Genomic DNA, 18,839 nt, shown 5'->3' on the forward strand with positions numbered 1-18,839 from the left:
CAGATTCCAGAGAGTCTCCCCTCTTCATATATGGCAGAATATGTCATTTTCCAACTTGCTATGCTGAGATAGATGTAAAAATGTAAGAATTTAGTCACACGGATTTGTTTTTTTCATTGATATAAAAATTAATATAAAATACAGGCACATAGAAGGACATAGAATGATGGCAAATCTGGTTAGCCCAGATTGTCCTGAAAAAAACAAGATATAGCATGTGTATGGAGCCTTTATAATGACTGTGATATGAGCTTAAAAGTAAAGGCAGTAAAAATACCCCAAAAACGCTTAGGGCCCATAGGGTTAAACTTACAAAGAACACTCCTGGAACAGCAGTTTTGTGCTGAACCGATTAATTGAAATGTGAAAAACAGAAATTTAATTGGCATCTGTTTCGATAATAGGTTTTTCATTATAGTCTTTTATTTTGAGCGAAGCAGCCAGTCATCCTTGAATGTGAGGATTTGCTGCTTTTCTCTATTTTATGTCGTTGTATCTTGAATATATTGGAGTCAAAATAAGCTATTTAAATAAATTATCTTGGACTGAGGGAAAATTGTGACGGCCATTTTGCACTGACATTTTATAAACCAAGTAGATTAATTGAGAAAATAAGCGGTAGAATAATTGAGAGCCCTATTATTGACATTTAGACGCAACTTTTGTAACAGATTTACCAGCTTGTGTCAGACGAAGGAGACAGAATACAAGTTGATTAGCGAGAGAAAGGTATACGGGGCACTATATTTGGACAGGCACAGTGAACACAATCATGACAGCCTTATTCTTTTATGTATGAGATGATACCAACTGCCCACATCACAGTAAAATCTGTATATCCTGCACTGCTTTGTTTACTTTTGGACCTGTGGGCTCCTGCTCCCGCTGGCCCCTTTAGGTCAGGGACTGAGTTATTGTGAATATGTTAATCCAGCATTGCTCCGCTTGGACTCGCACTAAAACTTACCTTATTTGGATAATTTGTTTTTACAGCACAAAGAAGAAGAAGATGGCTGATAAAATTCTACCTCAGAGGGTGAGTGTAAATCACACAGCAGTCCATGGAAATCCATTAATCCTGGCCTTGAGAGAGCGATTGCATTTGTCCATTTTTATTTCAATTCAGGGAGCGCTAAACAAAGGGAAGCAGTTTTTAAAGGACCCTGTTTAAAGCAGGCAGATTATGAGTGCACTGACTGTGAACACTGGGGGTTGGTTGACATTTTAGGCAGCCTTACTCCCGGCCAGTGTGTTGGTGTCCATGACGGATCACAAAAAAACTTCTATCACTTCGCTAAATTCATTTTCTTATACTTCTCTCTAACATCAGCATCCTGTCTTTCTACCCTGACAGATGTTGCGTTAATAACCTTTTCTGATTGAATGTATTCATTTCCTTTATATTTGAGCGCGTCAGGCCCATTTTGAATGTTTTCTCGCATATTTTTAAAATTGAAACTCCCAGCTCTCAAATATACCTACTGTCAGATGAGACGTATATTCTCTCTGCAGTCATGCTGACTTTTATTACACTCTTTTATTCCCATAATATCCAGTGTTCAGTACAGCCACTTCTTTATTATACCCTTGTATCAAGCTGCTGCACAGTAGTGTTTTTATCTTAAGTCTGCTTGTCACAGAACTACTGTAGCTTCAGCTTTTGTTTCAGCATGTTTTTTGTGTGTGTAATTTGTGTTTTGTAGTTTTTACATAAATATTTTCATATTTTAATCAACAAATGAAACAACTCCATATAAAAAATAATATTTAAAAAAATAAACCCCATTAATATGCAACATAATCTAACTTACAAGCAACAAATTGTCAGAAACATAAAGAGTGTATATAAATGTGGTGTATGCGAATATTAAGTAAATGGTGTGTACTTAACTTACAGAGCTGTCCACATTAACACATCAAGATGTATTCCAAGTAGACTCCCCGTGTAGTTACATACTGTATTTCTTAGCACTGTCCTTAGAGTTGAAATAAATTTATTTGTAAACACCACTTTTGCCAACTCTGTGAGCCATTCCTGAAAAGAGGGTGCGCCTGGGTTACTCCAGTTTTTAGTTATAATTTGCTTTCCCCCTAGACTTGCCAAGGTAGTCTGTGTAACTGGATTTACAAGGGGTTTGGGACTAAATTACTTGGCCAACTCCCCCACTGCTTTTTTTCTTTTCTTTTTCTTTTTTTTTAAATCAACGTTTAGTCCGACAGCGAATGCTACAGTTCTAAACTGAAAGTGGGGACTCCAAATAGCAGCAGCACACCGTGGCAGGAGTCGTATAATGTGACAAGATTAAGAGGAGTAGATTAACAAGACGATGGCAGAGGATGTGGTGTGTAACTGGAAATATTTCTGATTTAAACCCAAGGGAATCTGTTAACGTTAATGAGGGAAAAGTTGGTTACACCACTGAGAAGTTGGAGGTGTGCAGCCTGTTTTCCGCAGCCAACATCTAACAGCTTACTTGTTCCAACACTCAGTGCAATATTTCAGACTGATCCGTTGTCAACAAAGTGTCTTGTTTTGTAGGCACATTTTTTTTACGCTGCATTTCTTATGACAACTTCCTTATGAAAGTCAACCCATGTTTCACCAGTTAAATGCTGTAATGTGAAGCTGCGGTAGTAGGAAATACTCATTTAGCATTAGCAGTATCTTAAAACTGCGCCCTACAGTTATTGAGCATCATCTACAAACGTCTTGTCTTGTAAAATGTCTTGTCTAATCTGTAACACTGGCGTTGTCATGGGTTATTAACCGGTGGGAAAGTTTCCTGAGATGTAAATTGCAGATTAGTGAGACCATAAGGCCTCAGGCAGAGTGTTGGTTTCAGACTGTAATGTTATTGTGTAGAAGTTGTTGGAGCAGTTACACCTGCTTGTTGTCGTATTCTTGTCACGACAGCTTATTGGAAAGTGTGAAGCATGTAATTCAGATGGAGTTAAAGTCCCCATGAAGTGAAAACTGCATTTTCCCAGTTTTAATCTTGTAACTCCGTTTTAATTGATCATTTCTCTCTTGTTATATTCCAAATATATCTCTTTTCTCCTTCTTTAAAACCAGGTAGAACAGTTTCAAATGTTTGATAACTCATCCTGCAGGGTGTTAACAAAATGTATCCAGACAAATGAGACTTTGGGCGACTAGCTGGCCACACCAGTCATATAAAAAATATTGTAGTAGCTGACAGAGCAATATGGAGAGACATAGGAAAGGAGTGTGTTTGGCTATCATTGGGCAAAACCTTTGTTTTCATTTACAAAGCAATGTGGCGGAGGTCGATTTTATTCATCTCCCTTGTCTGTTCTCCTCTTGATCTATCGGTGAGGGATGTGTGTGTGGAGCCAGCAGTCAGTTTAGCAGCTGACTCCACTGTGGCGCTGTGTTGTGCTCAACTCTAACCCTCACCACCTTTCAGTGATCCAACCAAATGTGAAGGATTTGATTTAAATCCCTTTTGTAACTGTGCACTGCTCAAGAATTCAGTTTCACCTGAAAACACCACAGAACAGAAGCTAAAAAACGCTCTAACATCCGTTTGACAGGGGCTTTAGGTTGATAGATATGCTCTCAAAACGGTTAATAAAGATGGACATAAACTGACTGTGTTGCTCTGCTGTACTCATTTGATGTTTCACCAGTGATCACCAGTGTCTTTTATCGTCTCCCAGATCAGGGAACTGGTCCCAGAGTCTCAGGCTTACATGGATCTGCTGGCTTTTGAGAGGAAGCTGGATCAGACCATCATGCGCAAGAGGCTGGACATTCAGGAGGCCCTCAAGAGGCCCATTAAGGTACGGTTCAATTAAAGTCTTCACTCCTGGAATCCCTCAATCACTCCGGTTCAGATGGGAAATTAATTTCAAAGCCATTCAAAGCCCCAGGTGCCTCCATCCATCTCTGTAACTCGACATTTAAAAGTAATGTCATTCAGTAAAGCCTTGTAAAAATGTCTACAGCATTATAAGTGTAGAGGTAAGAGTGGGGTTTTTTTTGTTGGGCTTTTTATGTTACTATCGAACCAGGTGGATTTTTGAAGTAACATATTGATGCTGCTATGTTTAATTTTTTTTTACAGAAAATAAATGAAGATTGTTGGTTCCAAAGATTGTTTTATGTGGTAGTGGATAAAAAGACGATAGCACACTGAAGGTGGACAACACGCCTGACAGATATTTATTTTATAACAGCTGAAAGCCGACAACACATTGATCTGATCTTAAATTGAGCCTCAAGCTGTCACGGCGAAGCTATTTTATCTTTCCCCTGAGAAAAATTGACTTGATGGAATGAAACAGAACTTGACATGTGGGATTTTAACCGGCACTTGTGTTTAGAAGTTTGACCTCCTGCGCTGATTATCAGCGTCGACATCAAGTCGGCGTTAAGTGAATGATAGCACAAGAATTTAAAGTTTCGTCTGATTGATTGTTTCCAGCAAAAGAGAAAGCTTCGGATCTTCATATCAAACACCTTCAACCCTGCAAAGCCAGACGCTGAGGATGGAGAAGGCACAGTTGCATCATGGGAACTACGTGTTGAGGGGCGTCTGCTGGAAGATGTAAGCTCTTTAATCAAAATATATTGGTTTGATTTTCTAAAATATGAACATTCTCTGTGTGTACAGTATTTATTTATGGCTTAAGAGTTAAAGGGATAATTCGGATCTTTTGATGTGTGGTCATATGCGGTACTTATCCAGAGTCAGTGGAGTACATGCAGGGGATGGTGGACGGTGTGCCCCGAGAGAGGCAGAAGTACTGACCCTGAAGCTAATAAATGAACTGCTGTAAATGGGGTCAGCAGCAAAATGTTTTATGGCCTCCTAAAAGAATCAATAACAGCTTAAGCGTACACTATATTAAGAATATTTTCACCACTTTACCTTGCCGCAGGCAGCCATTCCAACGGGCAATTGGAGCCGTTTTTCTAATCCCCTCCTTAAATCCACCAGACTCCTTTTGACAAAAACATGAATTTTACCTTGCTGAAAACGAGGGATGCTGGTCTACTGCTGCCTCGATCGGAGAGTATGTGTCATTGTGTGACTTTGGTGAATCCAAACTAACCCTTAAAACCCTCGGAAAAATTGTGAAAATTTTCTACCTAAAGCGAACTGCAAATTTGACTATTTAAAATTGGTAAAAACTAATTTCATTGTATTGATTTGTTCAGCCCCTCCTTGCCCTTCTCTCTTGCTTTCTCATGAGACTACTGCTACACTTGGGACAGAGTCACACACACAGTGACAGGGATTACTAAGCATCACATGGCTAATGTCATCCAATGTTTTTTGATGAGTTTGACAACAGAGTTGAGCCGATAAGGTGGTGTGAGATTGTAGGGACAGTGAAACGGCCCTGTGTTGTATGTTAGCAACTGCTGCTGTGTTAACTCATGCTAATGGGGCAGAGAGAGCAGGAGAAGAACAGCTCTCGAGATCTTCCTTGAGTGTTGCTTCGAACAGCTGTTGTCACCCATCCCATCAACCCCCACATCACAAATAGATTTTTAATTCTATTGGAATTCTGTTAGGCTCCTAATTCAAGACAGCATCACAACTATTTTTGCAATTTTCATTTTCTCCCATAATTTAATTGCAAAAAAACGCCTAAACATATTGCAACGTGTCACAGTTTTTGTGAAATCAGGCACACCCTTCAGCCCACGAAATCCTGAAGGGACTGATAAGATCTGGACTATCCCTTTAAATTACTGTAACAGTAGTTTGAATTTAAAACTGACAAGTGTAACCAACCAAATTACAAGTGCCTTTACACCTAAGTTTTATGTTTCACTGACACAAAACAACAGTTTTAAACAAAATTGCTTGCATAAATATTTCCAGTAACAACTACTTTTGTTTTGCAGACGGCCGTGTCCAAGTATGAAGCCACCAAACAGAAGCGGAAGTTCTCCTCTTTCTTCAAGTCTCTGGTGATTGAGTTGGACAAAGACCTGTATGGTCCAGATAATCATCTTGTGGAAGTAAGATCATTTATTTTATGTATCTCAACATGTACGTCTGCAGATACTAACCTGTTTTTTCTCCCTAGCATAATATATTGTGTTTTTATTTTTTTATTTATTTACTTATTTATTTTCACAAAAGTACCGTCACAGTTTTTCAGTTTTCTCGCTTTAGAAATCTCATAAAATTAGCAACAAACTTTTACTTTCATCACCTATTAATCTGCTGGTTATTTTCTCGATTCATTGATAAATTGTCCTGTCTTAAATATATCAGAAAATAATTGTAAATATGATTATTTCTTTGTTATACTTCTGTTATATTTTTCTACAGCCCTCTTAGATACATCTTCACATTCCCTTTTTAAAATTATGTATGGAAAATAAATGCAAAAATTCTCACTTTTGAGAACCTGAAACCACCTTAAATGTTTGGCATTTTACCCTAAATAATGACTTAAATAATCACTCGATTATTTAAATACTTGCCAGTTAATACAAAAAATAAATTGATTATTTCAGCTATAATTAAATTGGATTTTACCCAAAGTGAGTTTTATGGTTTTTGGACTTTAGTTGTATTGTTTCTTCACTGTGGTTAATTCTTTGAATAGACTTGCTTAAATAAGAGCAGCTAATTTTATGATGGGGCAAACAGTATTTTTATAATATGTACTTTAATGATAATTTAATGCTAGAATTTAAATGATTAGATTATATGTTTGTTGCTACAGTGACAGTCGGAAATGTGCCCTTGTAAATGAATCAGTTTATAGATTAATAGAAATACTTTTGTATTTATACGCATATATACAAATACTTGTTGTTAAAATGTCCTTTACATCATTTTAGTGGCACAGGACTGCCACCACCCAGGAGACTGATGGTTTCCAGGTGAAGAGGCCTGGTGATGTGGGTGTTCGCTGCACCGTCCTGCTTATGCTCGACTACCAGGTAAATAAATGCCTCTCAGGAGGCGCTCTAGATCGATTTTTTTCAGTTAGTGGAGAGGTGAATAAACGGGATAATCAAATCTAATAGCAGATTCACTTTGCTTTAATCCACCAAACAGCCACCTCAGTTCAAGCTGGACCCTCGGCTGGCTCGTATGCTGGGCATCCACACCCAGACCAGACCTGTCATCATTCAGGCCCTGTGGCAGTACGTCAAGACCCACAAACTCCAAGACCCCCATGAGCGCGAGTTCATCAACTGTGACAAATATCTGCAGCAGGTGAGTGGAGTTTACATGAAGCCTTACTGATTCAGTTTGCTGCTTTATAACACACCAAGAGGCCTCTCAGCTCTTTGAACCTGAGGGGTACAAACTGTAGCCGGTGCATGGAGCTGGAATGATCTATGGTCACAGTCCTCGTTGATTCCTGCTCTTGATGTTGAACAGTCCGTCTCTCCACCCGTCCTTGTATGGAGACTCTCGCTCTGTGTGGGTCACTGACTGGTTTCTCAGTGCATTTTTATCTGCTGCGCCAAGATAAACAGGATTGTGGAAAGTTACCGGTGAATTCCTACAAAGTTAACGAATGAAATAAATATGCCAGTTCAGCTTACAGTTTCTTGTAAATAAAACAGTGAATTAAAATGTGGTAAAGATGAACTGGAGGCTTTAATTTAAAAGATCAGATTTGCTCCTTACTCCTTTTTCCTCACACTATCAGTACAACACACCCTAAGACAAAGAAGAGCAGAGCGATATACTTGTCTCCATAAATATGAACTTAAAAAACTGGCACATAAGAGGCTGAGCTGTGGAGCAAAAACATGATAGTCACCTTCTAGCTGCAGCTAAGTTAAATTGTTAGTGATTAACAAATAAGTAATTGTCTCCACCAGGCATTAACCTGAGGGGCATCATGCATTTGGTCATGTGGGTGTGTGTCTGTATCCGTCTGTCTGCAGCTGATCTCAAATACTGCCACCAGTCAGCCTCATATTTGGTGTGTCATGACTGTATGCTCAAAGATCTCTCATGGTTTGAGGTGATTCAAGATAGTTAAAAACCTGTTTTATTGGCTTATACCGGCAGTGACAGCTGACTCTTCACTCCTCTCAACCAGCCAGTAGGGGCCGCAGGTCAAAAGCACAGAGCATAACGTTTCCAGACGTCGTCTTGGCTAGAAATGATGAGACTTACCATCTGCTGCAGGCCACATTTTGGCTTTCGTCGTGACTCAAAAACTGACATCCATAAAAAAGTTAGGTCTTTTTATGAAGCGGAGCATCTGCAGATTAATTGCCTACCCAATGTGTTACGATCCGCCACAGTTAGGTATGATAAGAGATAAATTATTCCCTGTTTTTGTTATCTTTGCCGCCATCTTGACTGTAAGGGAGCTGGGAGGGACAACTTCACCGGTTGTAGCTGCACCACATGCATTGTCTAGAATGGCTGTGATCAGCTGCAGCGGCTGGAGCTAGTGGAGATTCTAGTTTATATAGGACATACTGTTTTTCAATTTAAAACTGTCTAAAATTGGTTAATTATTAAGTCCAAAGAGCCATTTCGAGCTCTAAAAGTCTGCACATTTAGCTCAAAGTTAGAGGATGTTTTGATCAAATGTATTTGTTTCATTTTTTGCAGATTTTTGAGACTCAGCGAATGAAGTTCTCTGAGATCCCGCAGCGTCTGCATGCACTCTTGATGCCCCCAGAGCCAATCATCATCAACCATGTGATCAGGTAACTTCCTCACAGTGATGTGTGAGGGTCCCTCTGTGACAAAAACCACACGTGAACACTGCTTGATCCTTTTTAATGTCTAATAACAGATCCACAGTTAATCCAGTCTAATGTGACGAATCCACATCTTAACTAAATCTAAATGTCTTCTTTATAGTGTGGACCCTAATGACCAAAAGAAGACTGCTTGCTATGACATTGACGTGGAGGTGGACGACACGCTGAAGACCCAGATGAACTCCTTCCTGCTTTCCACAGCGAGTCAGCAGGAAATAGCAGGACTGGACAACAAGGTACAGGCTGCGGCCCAGCTCGCCTGTGTAATGAAAGGGAGTTGTGTTTCCTGTTTCCTGCTGTATTCCTGTGCTTTCTTGTGCAGGGTCTATTAAACTAAATTCCTGCTGACTTAAGAGAAACTTTCACTTCAAATGTCGAACATTTTCTGGGCGATGTAGTTTGAAATAGCTTCATTCTTTGTGACAACTATCTGCTGCAGCAATGTAAAGGCCATTTTAAGCACTTTAAATTCAATGTGAATGGAGAGGGTTTTTTTTATTGAACTTCTGTTCCGTTGAGCCACAGTGTAGTTTTTTCCCCCCTGAGCCTCCTAACGGCAATTTCACACATATCTGCTCTCTCAAATTGTTGCCTATGACTTACCGGCTTCTTTTCTATCCAGTTTTGAGGTCAGTCAGGTCTTCATGACCTCCTGCGAGCAGCCATTACCTTGGCTGGGATGGCTGTAATCACAGTGATAAGACACGGAGCCATTCCCCTAAAAGACGTCCTCCTGTGTAGTCTTTGTTCTGAGACAAGTCGGCATTGTAAATAGAGAGCGCTTGTTTATAGTTTTTAGGCGCCATTCATTTTGTGACTTTGTTTTGGGTTTGATGACGATTACTGATATACACCCAGTTCCTGCCGGCTTGATATCAGAAACAGCTTGTCGTAAAGGCCGTCTTAGTTCTCTCTGTATGTTTTATAGTGTCTTCTGAAAAACAAAATCGTTAGAGCTGGTGCGGTGGTTTAAAGCAGCTTGGAATTGCTGATCTGAGAAATACTCGACGTAAAATGGTCATTGAGGAAACACCTGTTATCCCCTTTTTTTCTGTGTCAGTGATATTCCATTTAATTAATCACATTTAATTAAAACCCTGGTAATTACTTTGAATTGATGACCCTTCGCTTCATTCTGTTTAATCATTCTCAGATCCATGAAACCATTGAGACCATTAACCAGCTGAAGACCCAGAGAGAGTTCATGCTGAGTTTCGCCAGGGATCCTCAGGGCTTTATCAACGACTGGCTGCAGTCCCAGTGCAGAGACCTCAAGGTGAGTCCATCCGTCGCGACTGAAATGGAACTTGAAGCACTTTTATCTGTGGCCCAGTATCACTGCAGATACCATGTTGCCTCTGCTTGACGACGCAAAAATCCAAACACTAATGCGGTGTATCAGGAGGGTTGAGTCTGAAACACTGTACTTTTAAGGGCACCATCTGAATTCAGTTCTACCCAGGGTGTCTGCTGGTCCTTAAAACGTCTTGAAATGTCTTAAACTTAATCTCAGGTTTGTAAATATTAGGCCTAAAAAGTCATTAAATGGTCTTAAATATGAATAAGTGAGGTCTTAATTGCTACAAACATTTCATCTGATGTCATTTCTCCACCTTTTAATTTGTTTTTGTCAAACTGAATCAAGCTCTTGCACAAGAGAGTCCACATTTCTGAAGTTACTAGTCTTTAAACCTACTTACTCTGATAACCGTATTCTTACATGAAACCTACCTCTTCATAGGACTACTATATACTGCTTAACCTCTGTACCTGTGAATGTGAATTCCCTGACTACTCATGACAGAGTAGTATAGAACAAAACCAAGTCGCAGCCCCAAAGACATCAGATGGAAGCCTTCCCCGTGTCCTTAGACTTTAAAAATAATGGACGTAACTATTGTGGCATTGGTTTGTGGACTGCCATTTTGAAGCCTTGAGTTCGGCACGACAGCTGCTGCCATCTTTTTTGGAAGCAGAAGTGACCATATTCAGAAGAGAGGCTGGAACTGTGGAGAAGCGAGGGGTGAATCTGACTCACAGACTGCAGCAAGCGGTAGACGCCTCACAGACTGCCTGTCAGTCAAGCCATTAATCATGCGTAATTTTGGGCCTTGATCAAATTTAAACAGGTGTGTTATATAAAAAGTCACCTGCCTCACAGTTGTCATGAATGTTCAAATTAGCTGTAGAGACCAAAACTGTTGTTTGCACGAGGCTGTGAACATTTTTATTTCTGCTGTAAAGTTGGGCACTTTAACATGGTGGCTTGTTTTGGAGCCAGCCTCAAGTTGGTATTCGATGAATTGCAGTTTTTGGCTCTTCCAAGCAAGCGAATCATTGTTTTTCTCGTGCACATCTCGCACAACAGATACACTTACAGCAGTCTGCAAGAGGAAGCTAAGTCTCTGGACAGCATCAGAGGGCAGAACACTCTGCTCCAGTTTTTACCAGACTCTGGAAGTCTGGACTTACTTTTTACAAATGAAATAACATTTTTCTTATTACAGAGAAAATTAAGCACCGACAAAAAATTCTGTTGGGTACCGATACCGAATTCCAGATAGTGGTACTGGTTCAAATGTGAACAGTATCCAACCCCATATATCACAGCTGTTGTCAGTGTATTGTGCATCCCTGTGTGTTTTGTTTCGTTGCTTTTAGATAAGAGAAAATATTAAAGTCAGGTAAAATATCAGGGGTATATGCAGTTGTCATTCAGGAGAGTAAGTGTTCTGCCTTTTTGGAGAAATGTTGAGCAGTAATTCAGAGAGAAATCCATCATTGATAAGAAGATAGCGCAGTATCAGTTTGTCTAATGACAGTAGCTTCAATGCATCAGAATGCAACACAGCCAAAAGACTTGTAGTATTTTGAGTAAGGGACGTGACTTGTAGCTTTCAACTAGAAACTCTAGCCATTACTGCTGTTATTGTTCCACCTGCCTGCCTATTATAATCATTCTCCTTCTCAGTAGTGTAATTTAACTCATCTTATTTCTCTCTGTACACACATCATTTGCATGTTTTCCTCGTCCTAGATAAGGCATTTCTCCCCTGTCTGGAGACTTTTTCTTCATTCGAATCAAAGGTCTGAGGATGGAGGATGTCATGCCGTACAGATTAGTAAAGCAGATTGAGGCAAATTTGTGATCTGGGTTATTTAAATTGACTTGACAACCTGTAAAGCCCATTTGAACGCACTGCGGCAACAACAAGCACATTCTGTGGGCGTTAAGGAATGTAGAAAAATACTAACCGAAGCAGAATAAGGCTGCGTCGTTATGGGAAAGTGGATACAAGAAAATAGACTCCTGCTGTGCAAAAAATCTCAGATGATAAAAAACTTAGAGTATCTCCGAAGAAAAAACAAATTCTTTTAAACTACGTACAGCCTCTTGACATCTCATTAACCGCTCCTGCCAGATATTAAATGTCAAGGATCAGAAAAAAGAACATCAAAACAACAATTATAAACATGCCCTCTGGTATTTCTGAGTCTGGTTAAATTTTAAGTTCAGTAAATTCCTTGAGGTCGTGTCTGAGGTTAATGATATTTGGTATTATGGAGGTTTGCTGTGGCACAGTGACTTTGGTTTTTAATTCAAGGTGCGACAGTAGGAAGAGAGGCATGTGTTACATATTGACGCCGTGCTGTCTCTTAAACACGCCGCTCACTCAGGTGTAACACAGGAGGGCAGAGTAAAAACCAGAGTGTGATACATTAATAACATCTGACTGGATGCATGCTCGCCTTTCGTCTGTCTGCTGAGTGAGACGGTTAACTGCTGACCAGCTGTTCCCACCTGCGGTGTTTGTTCAGCCGAATCTCTGTGAAATTGAAACAAATTCAGTTCAAAGCTCGCCGGCTGCTTTCACAGCAACAGTCAGCCTTATCAAAGAAAAAAAAAAAAAGGGAGCTCGTGTTGATGTGTTTGTCATAGCTGCGGTCAGTGTTTGATAGATGTTATTTATCCCTACAGGATCCCGAGCTCTTTAATTTGTCATCCACAGGACCTGTCGAGATGAAGCTATGTGTCAATGTGTCGTTCTCTGTTTACAGACTATGACAGATGTGGTAGGAAACCCAGAAGAAGAGCGGAGAGCAGAGTTTTACTACCAACCGTGGGCTCAGGAGGCGGTCTGCCGCTACTTCTACTCCAAGGTAATTCAATTTATTCCTTTTTTATTTTGTCTTTATTTCTACCACTTTGGTTTGAACTGAAATTTGTCAGCAACTGTCTGATGGATCGTGTAGAGACTTTCATATTGACTTGAGTGAAGCCCAAACTATTCGTCAAGCACTACCGTGAGGTTGACATTTTTGATTTTGAGTGAAATATCTATATTGGATGGAGTGTCATGAAATCTGGTTCAGACACTGATGGCGCCCTGACGATGAACTGTAATGACTTTCATGATCAGCTGTAGCCCGACATTGCCAGACCAAATCACAAATGCGAGTTGGACTGGAATCTCTCGGCTCATTTTCAAGGCTGTGGAAGTAGATCAAAATGCATCTGGACGCATTCAGACAGACCTGCCACCAATCAGAGCAACAAAACATGATGTAGCGCTGAGCCACAGACGAATGTAAACAAACTGCGGCGTGCAGAGATGAGATGTGGTGGTGTAGCATTGATGTTTGTGATCAAGTGTTTCAGTTTTTGAAATCAGTATGTGAAGATAGTACTTCAACAGTTTCACATCAGCTGTAGCCAACTTGGTTGAAAGAGTGGCACCGCTCTTTATTTAGCTTTTTTTGAAATGGCGTCATCACCTATTTTGCGTAAGCGCATATGAGGCCAGCTGGAAATCTGTCATGGCGGGAGGGAACCAGACGCATCTCCCAGAGCAAATACAACATGAGCTCACAGATTCCTCTCATTTCCAGGCTAGAACAGCTATACTTTGTGTTTAGTGCTCATTAGGACTGCAACTAATTATTATTATTATTATTATTATCATTATTACTATTACAGATAAATCTGCAGATAATAATAATTAATAATAGTAATTGTTTAAATCGTCCTCAGTAGTGAAAGCTGTTTTCAGATCTACTGGGTAACTGGCAATTATTTTTTATTTTTTTATTTTAATTTGCTTTTTTTGTTTGTTTTCTCATAAAATGTTTGAAAATAGTAATAAATGCCTCTTAGCTCTAGAGCCACAGGTGGTGTAAGTAATTACTTATAGTTTCTAAACAACAATATTCAATTTACTATCAATTAAATTTCCATAAACCACAAATGAAAGCAGCAAATTGTCACATTTGATAACTTTTTTTGTTTATATTGTGCCAAATCATAACAAAAGTTATTTCAGGACATCTTTCATATGAACGGGAATAGACTATACTCTGGAGCCAGAGACTGTCGTATTTGTGCTGGAAAAATGGCTAGAACACTTAATGGTGTAGTCGTTTGTGCTCTAGTGCTTTTTAGCAAATATTAGCAGGCTGACACACAAAGATGGTGAGCATGGTAAATATTATACCTTCTTAAAACAGCATATTATGCACGGTTGCATGGCTGTAGACTCAGGCTGTGTTCAGACTGCCAGCCCAAAACCTTTCCTTGTTTTTTTTGCATATCAAGATAGATTTTACAAAGTCTGGACAGCAAAAAAATAAATGTGATTTCACATATTGGATCCAAACCACATTTCGAGTTTTTATTATTATTATTAAAGGGTTAATTGCAAGTAGACAACCAATTACCAGAAAAAAAAAGATTTAAGTGTATATATACTTAGGAGAACAGGCATTCTTTAAGGTACCTTTTCATTTTCGAGTCCCAAGAAATGTGGCTGTGACTGTCGCACATATGGGATCCAGTTTGTCCATAACTTTGTAAATCTGTTCATACATTTGGAGGTTTGAAAATGTAATACCAATCAGAGTTCTACAGATGGATCAAAGTGTGGACACTCAAAGCACTCCAAAGTGTCTTTTGCGTCACTTGCAATTAGAGTTTAGATCGGGCCCAAAAAATCCAGCCCGAACCCACCCGAGCCCGTGCATGTTCTGTCCAAACCCGGCCCATCCCTTTAACTGTAATTATAAGCCCGAGCCCGCTTTAAACCTGACATTTTTTTTCAAAGATACGAACGTGGACATTGAAGGCTGACTCTTGTCTTTCTTTCCATGGCATGCCTTCGTCATGTGCCTCTTCAGTGTCGAGGTCCCCGTCTTTTTGTTGTCATATACCAGCATCGTGCTGCACTACACCCAACGAAGCCGACAGACAAGCCACCCCCCAGGTGTGATAAGAAGTTGGTTCCATAGCCTAGGTCTATTATGAGAAGCCTAAACCGTCCCAGCCCGAGGTTAGTGGCGGGAAATTACAGCCTAAACCAGTTCGGGCTCAGGCAGAGAATCTAAGCTCTACTTGCAATCCGACGCAAAACGACCATGTCAAATCCAGAGTTAGGGAAGTGCTGAACAGAATCCATGCTGCTACTAGCAAAGCGCTATGGGGGACAACATTGATAACAATGGTTTGTGGACAGATGCCAGCAGAGAGGCGCTGCACCACCACTTGATATCATGACTGTTTGAAGGGATAAACAATGGACCTTCACTTCTCGTGCTTCCACGTTGGAAAGCCGAGTCACCAGGGTAGTTACATAGTTCCTGACGCCTACTTACCTCAGCAGCCCGTGCAGATTTATTGGTGATGTCTGGACACACATCTGATCTGATCACTTGTAAATAACAGTGCGGACAGTCCATCGTAAAGATCTGTTTGGACCGCAGCCTTAGTCTTGTGTTTTTATCATTGCCAACGTTGATCTTTCATCAGTGCATTGTGTTGTGCTGATTAAATCTCTTTCGTGTGTCTTTCAGGTCCAGCAGAGGCGACAGGAGCTGGAGCAGGCGCTCGGCATCAGGAACACCTAAAGAAATGTATCCACAGGCGGCAAATGAAGAGACGTGCTGTGCTGTCGGAGCCGGCTAACGTGTGAGCGTGTGTGGGATGTTCCAAATGAATTCCTCGCAGAGTTTTCTGACAAACTTAGAAAGACATAGATACTAGATGGCTTTACTGTTATATTGGATGTCCTTGTTTTGTTTCGTTTTATCTTCACCCTGCAGCTCGACTTCTGTTGCAGTTTAGTTGCTACTTCCACCTTTATTTTCTATTTGTTTTGTTTTCTTTGTCACACTAGAGCTCCTCGAGCACAATGCATTTTCACTTGCATGTCTAAGCCTTACCTGGAAGCATTCCTCTCATTTTGTGCCCACACAAAAGTACAGATTGTACACAAATGAAAAGCAGAGGGAAACTTAATGTATTTTGACCCTGGATCTAAAAATATCCTAAATCAGCAGGAATGTGTTGACTCTGCCTTGGCTCTTTGTCCCCCTTTTTGGAAAGTAAATTTACATTTTACACTCCCCAATCTGGCCCGCGGATGCTTGCAGTGAGGTATTGATTGTGTTTGTAATCAATCAGGCTGCTCTGCTGCATGCTGGCCATTCACGTTCACTTTGTCTTAAGCTCTCGTCGCTTTGTTTTGACAGTTTGTGCCAGCGTCTGGTGTACGAGAGACGTTTCAAAGCTCAATCATGGCAGAATATACATCTTTTTGTTAAGGGTGCCATTAGGTATGAAGTTTTCCTTTATTTTGTTTTGTTATTATCAATGATCCTTGTTTTAAAAGTATGTATTATATCAGTACTTGTCTTGTTAGCTAGTACAGATTATCAAGGAAGTAGCGTGTATGAGTACCTCTAGTCTATATAGTTTTGTAAATACTGAGCAGAAAAAAAACTGAAGATGGACGTGAAGTAAAATTGTATCTCTTATCCTGGCAGATGTTTTTCTTAACTCTTTGTCTACGCTCAGATAGTCGAACCAGTATTTATATTATTAATCAGCCCTCACTGTGGGAGCACAGTGATTTAGCTCTCCTCAACATAAAGACGGCAGTCACGTTTGACGAATCGCTGCTCTGCGGGATGAAACGTACGCAGCGTTCATGTTGCCTGCAAGCTAGGGACAAGTTAAATATTCTGCTTTTAGTTTTGTGTATTTTTGATTATGTGCAGAGAAGCCATAAACATTTGAAGAAGATTTAAAGAGTTGTAGCTTCTTCGTACACTGGCTGAAGACTTTGCTGAGTTCAATGGTTGTTTCCCTGTTGAAAGTAAAGATGAGTGTCCTGGCTGAAACTTTTAACGTGTGTGCATTTAATTAACGAATTCCAAGAATACACTAATGTGGGTTTGGGCAGGTACATGATTTGAAACAAGCGGTGGGAACCTCTGGGGTGTAAAGTGACACTGGGGGGACTGTAGTAGTATTTGAATCTGCAGACTTTTTCATGGACCAAACCTATTTTTCTGTATGTTCTTATGTTATAATAAAGGATATGTAAAATGTTCCTGTTTGTGTGAGTCTCTGTGTCCGCCGGTGATTTATTCTACCTCTGTGTAATGAAAACTGCCTTAATATTCCTGTATGGATTATAATTAGACTGCAAGAGTTATTTTCAGTATTGATTTATCTGGCAATTAGTTTCTAAATTAAGTCATTTTTCATTTTACTTTAAACGTCAGAGAATAGTTAAAAATGTATTTAAAACCCTTCAGACTGCACCAACAGTCCAAAACCCAAATTAATCCATTAAATTTAATTTTATTTAAGATGTCGACACCGGCAAAAGATTCATCAGTGTTGTAGGAAGTACTCTGCTCCTTAAAGGGACAGTTCACTTCAAAATCATTACTACATATTGTTCCTCTTACCTGTAGTGCTGTTTATCAGTCTAGATTGATTTGGTGTGAGTTATGAGTGTTGGAGATATCAGCCGTAAAGATCTCTGCCTTCTGTAAAATACAATGGGACTAGATGGCACTCAGCAATGTCTCTTTGCAGAAATTGTGACCCGGTTACTCAAGATACTCCACAAATCTTGTGAGTAGTTTTGTGTAGAAACGATTTTCTTTCTACCGTACAACACACATCAATAGAATCAACATGCAGAAGGAAGTGTGCATCTACTTATGGATGAGAGGCTTATGCTGGTGACAGCGTGAGATGTAACATTAATCCGTCCTCCTCAGCTAAGCTGTAAAGTTAACTAGCTCATTGGTGGCTAGATGAGCAAGCAGTAGATGTACGCTTACTTCTGCACGGTGATATAATTGGCGGGTGTAATATAGTAACAAGAAAATAGTTCCTACATGAAACTGTTCACAACAAGGTCTGTGGATTATCTTGAGTAACTGGGTCATGATTTCTGGAAAGACATTGCTGTTGAGTTTTTCAAATGTATTTTTTGGCTCTTTGAGCTCCACAACTTATCTGTACAGTTGTGTAGTTTCATTCAGTGTTTCCCAACCTCAGGGTCGGACTCCAAGTATGGGTCATAAGATAAATCTGTGGGGTCATGAGATGAGTAATTGGTTAGGAAAGAAAAAAAACTGCAGCATAAATCTGATTTCATTTTCTGGACTTTTATTTTTATTGGGTGGGGGTGGAGGGTTAGGTTAAATATGGAACCTTTTGGGGTCTTTAAAACTTACAGAAATCACTTCTGGTGGAAGAAAAGCAACAAGATACCCCAGCTAGAGACTGCTTCTTTGAAAGAGGTCACAGACCAAAACCATCGGGAACCACTGTTTTAATCTGTAACAGTACATTTATTTTATAAACTTATCAATTGTTCTTTTATGTAAAATCCTAATCTGAAAAGTAACTACAGCTGTCAGACAAATACAGTGGAGTAAAACTATTTCTCTGAAGTACAGTACTTGAATAAATGTAGTTAGTTTGTTAGTTTCCACCGCTGAATTTCACACTTGAGCACCCAGATAATGCTTTACGTAACTGCTTACTGGTTTCAATTGATTTAGTACTTGAAATCTTGAAAACTGCAAATTTGCGTATACCGTAGCATATTCTTTTATTATTTGATATTTAACATTTTATTTGTGTTCCTTCCAATAACATCTTCTTCTTGTCTATAATTAATACAGTAAATATAAAAAAGATTTTCTGAGGGTTTGTCTGGGGCGCCGAACGTGTTTGGTCCAGCTCTGTTTCAGCTTTAGTTTGTGAAGTATTTGACCAAATATTTTATTTATTTCCCATTATTGTCAT

At 39.7% G+C, this 18,839-nt stretch overlaps 1 protein-coding gene across 1 annotated transcript in view; it reads left to right on the plus strand.

Moving 5' to 3' along the window:
• smarcd1 (SWI/SNF related, matrix associated, actin dependent regulator of chromatin, subfamily d, member 1) overlaps positions 1-17,118 on the plus strand; it is a 25,568-nt gene extending 8,450 nt beyond the window's left edge. The window contains exons 3-13 of the mRNA XM_050038024.1: positions 994-1,036; positions 3,682-3,804; positions 4,449-4,571; positions 5,882-5,998; positions 6,833-6,934; positions 7,053-7,214; positions 8,580-8,677; positions 8,835-8,970; positions 9,888-10,010; positions 12,794-12,895; positions 15,578-17,118. Of these exons, the coding sequence (XP_049893981.1) occupies positions 994-1,036; positions 3,682-3,804; positions 4,449-4,571; positions 5,882-5,998; positions 6,833-6,934; positions 7,053-7,214; positions 8,580-8,677; positions 8,835-8,970; positions 9,888-10,010; positions 12,794-12,895; positions 15,578-15,631 (1,183 nt within the window). The 3' untranslated portion in view covers positions 15,632-17,118. The remainder of the gene's footprint in view (positions 1-993; positions 1,037-3,681; positions 3,805-4,448; positions 4,572-5,881; positions 5,999-6,832; positions 6,935-7,052; positions 7,215-8,579; positions 8,678-8,834; positions 8,971-9,887; positions 10,011-12,793; positions 12,896-15,577) is intronic.
• Positions 17,119-18,839: the final 1,721 nt, after the last annotated feature.

The sequence above is a fragment of the Epinephelus moara genome, chromosome 24, assembly GCF_006386435.1.
Source record: "Epinephelus moara isolate mb chromosome 24, YSFRI_EMoa_1.0, whole genome shotgun sequence".
Classification (NCBI taxonomy): Eukaryota; Metazoa; Chordata; class Actinopteri; order Perciformes; family Serranidae; genus Epinephelus; species Epinephelus moara.